Source organism: Myotis davidii, unplaced genomic scaffold (assembly GCF_000327345.1).
Source record: "Myotis davidii unplaced genomic scaffold, ASM32734v1 scaffold86, whole genome shotgun sequence".
NCBI classification, from domain to species: domain Eukaryota; kingdom Metazoa; phylum Chordata; class Mammalia; order Chiroptera; family Vespertilionidae; genus Myotis; species Myotis davidii.
In genome coordinates, this window is record NW_006298058.1 from 341,676 (window position 1) to 344,678 (window position 3,003).

The window sequence follows — 3,003 nt, forward strand, 5'->3', positions numbered from 1 at the left end:
GCCCTCGCCTCCCGATCGGATTCCCGGGACGAGAAACTGGCCCTGTACCTGGCAGAGGTGGAGAGGCAGGACAAGTACCTGCGGCAGAGGAATAAGTACCGGTTCCACATCATCCCCGACGGCAACTGCCTCTACCGAGCGGTCAGCAAGACCATGTACGGGCACCAGAGCCTGCACCCGGAGTTGCGGGAGCAGACGGTGCACTACATCGCCGACCACCTGGACCACTTCAGCCCCCTGATCGAGGGCGACGTGGGCGAGTTCATCATCGCGGCCGCGCAGGACGGGGCCTGGGCCGGGTACCCAGAGCTGCTGGCCATGGGGCAGATGCTGAATGTGAACATCCACTTAACGACTGGCGGGAGGTTGGAGAGCCCCACCGTGTCCACGATGATTCACTACCTGGGCCCGGAGGATGCCCGACGGCCTAGCATTTGGCTCAGTTGGCTCAGTAATGGACATTACGATGCCGTGTTTGATCACTCCTATCCGAACCCGGAGTATGACAGCTGGTGCAGACAGACTCAAGTGCAAAGGAAACGCGACGAAGAACTTGCCAAATCCATGGCCATCTCCCTCTCCAAAATGTATATTGAACAAAATGCATGCTCTTGAAGTGTCTGAAAACCTCCACCCTGGGAAAGTGCATTTACATAATTTGTGTTTGGAGAATTATACGAACTCTCATCAGGGTAATAGCACTTTTAAAATTAATAGTAGATGACTGTAGGTGTAATGCCTTAAGCTTTTTTTTTTTTTTTAAATTTTGAATGTTTTCTCAGAGCTGAAGGTTGCTGGGCACCGAAACGATGTTTCATGATAGCTTTGTATGATCCTACTGCTATTTATAATTTGCTGTATAAAGTCAGCACTACTTAATTTGCAAGCTAATTTCTCACAGTGTATATATTTGTTCATTCCTGGTAAAATATTTTCTATAAAAAGGTATTTTTGCACAATATTTTAAAAAATTGGTGTAACTTCATCTATGATGTTTTGACAGCTTTCCGGCATAAACCCAGAAAAGTGCTTTATAGGAAGCTTATTTGAATCAAGTTTGTGATTTAGTAGTTGTTTTATGTTGATGAATTTGAATTTTACAATTCTTAGATACTTTTTCAAATGGAGATTGATACATTCATGTTATCAGATAATTGGCCCATTCCATTTTGATGAAACATTTGTTTTTGAAATCATTATTTTTCTAGAAATGGTCAACCTTTTAAAGAGAAATAATATGTAAGGGGAGATTGTGGGAAGATTTTTTTTTTCTTTGAGAGATAGTGCCAGCTCTTAACTTGAATGAAAATCTGATATTTGCTGATGGCAGAGTGGTTAATTATTCTGGTTAATGTTTAGAGTAGATTGGTGCTCTCATTCGTTTTTATTTATATTTGTCATTTTGTTGTAAAAGAATTTTAACATGGTGTAAAACTTTGTGATAAAGCCTCCTGCTTTATATAGCTTCTTGGATTCAACTGAGATTTGAAAACGAATAGGATGGATGCCTCGAACCAACCTTTGCAGTTATTTTATAGCAGGAGACTATTGTCTTACTATTCTAAATATTAAGTCCTTTTAAATTCTTGCAAAAGGAAAAATAGGATTGCCCTGTATTATGTACAAATAAAAATGTCTGTAAACAGAGCTTGTACGGTTTGCTGGGTCAAACAATGTTCCCAACCTAAAATCTATCTCATTTCCACTTAACTACTGTTAGTCATATTTATTAAGTAACGCAGTTTGTACTTTTTTATTTTGTAACATTTTGTGATTTTTTTGTACAATACTGTATTTGTATAATAGAGCAATTCTCAGCTGGGTGGAATGAATAAAATGCATAGTTTTACTTACATGTTTGGCTAAAGTGGTTTTTATATAAAGTGATATCTGTAGGAAACTTTTTTATATCTACAGTTTTTTTCATGTGTGCTAGTAAAGATGGCACAGATATGAGAGGTTTTCTTAAGTTCTCACGTGAACAGGATAGGATAATCAATAATTTCAAAGAATAAGTCTAACATAACAAAGGTACAGTAACAAAAAAAATTGCTCTCATTATTTCTAATTATAATTCCTGTCTAAAACTTTAGGTGTACCTATTGAGTAATGAACAGGGAAGTGCAAGTATTGTTAACCAGCACAATGTTTAATTATGGTTTTATGTTCCATTCACTCGTAGCATAGGTTTTAATGCGTAGCTTCAGCAGTGCCCTAATCTGTTTAGTCTGGGCTTTTGAGACCATGGGAATCTACAAATTTTAATATACGTTACCAGATTTAGTTGAGAAGTGCACCTGTATACATAATCCTGGGTATGTGATTGCAGAATAAAAACAGCTTGTGATGTTTTTACTTTTCAGTTGATTGTTTAGGTGTCATGGTTACAGACACAATTGAATAGAGTTTGAGTTCATTGCTTAACCACATTTTTGGAATGATGCCATTGATCATCAAGGAAAGATAAGTTGTCAAAGGTTTAAATGTTAACTATTCATGCATTTTTGTTTTTTTTTAGGGAAGATAAAGTTTACTTCATGGCTTCCCTAATTATGTAACTTGATAAGAAAAATTATTTTATATGAATCACCTGGCTAATTATGGTTCTTAAGTTTTTCTCCACTTTATTTAGAGCTGTATAAAATTTGGGAATACTTAAAATATACCCACAAAGAGCCAGAGAATAATTAGGTATAATTTCCTAAAGAGCATTAATATTTTAAATAGGTTCTTTTGTGTTCTTTTTCATTTTAAAATTAGGATCCTAAGTCCTTGATTTAAATTCTCAAGGTGATGTTTTTAAATAAAATGAAATGGGTCCTAAGATTGTACTGTATGGCAGCATGTTATTTTAGTTGTCTTTCCTAAATGGTCTTTCCCATCCTTTTTCTATGGCGTAGTTTTTTTGAAGAAGAAAGGTAGTATGGGCCTGGCCTGGCCGGTGTGGCCCCGTGGTTCACGGAGGTGGTGGTTTGATTCCAAGTAGGGGCTCAGTTCCTGGTG

The 3,003-nt window shown here is 37.6% G+C and overlaps 1 protein-coding gene across 1 annotated transcript; it reads left to right on the plus strand.

Moving 5' to 3' along the window:
- Window positions 1-3: 3 nt before the first annotated feature.
- OTUD1 (OTU deubiquitinase 1) lies at window positions 4-1,855 on the plus strand (the record flags this gene model as incomplete). Its single annotated transcript, XM_006773826.2, has 1 exon — window positions 4-1,855. A coding segment is annotated over one exon (612 nt), but the record flags the coding sequence as incomplete, so codon positions are not given.
- Window positions 1,856-3,003: the final 1,148 nt, after the last annotated feature.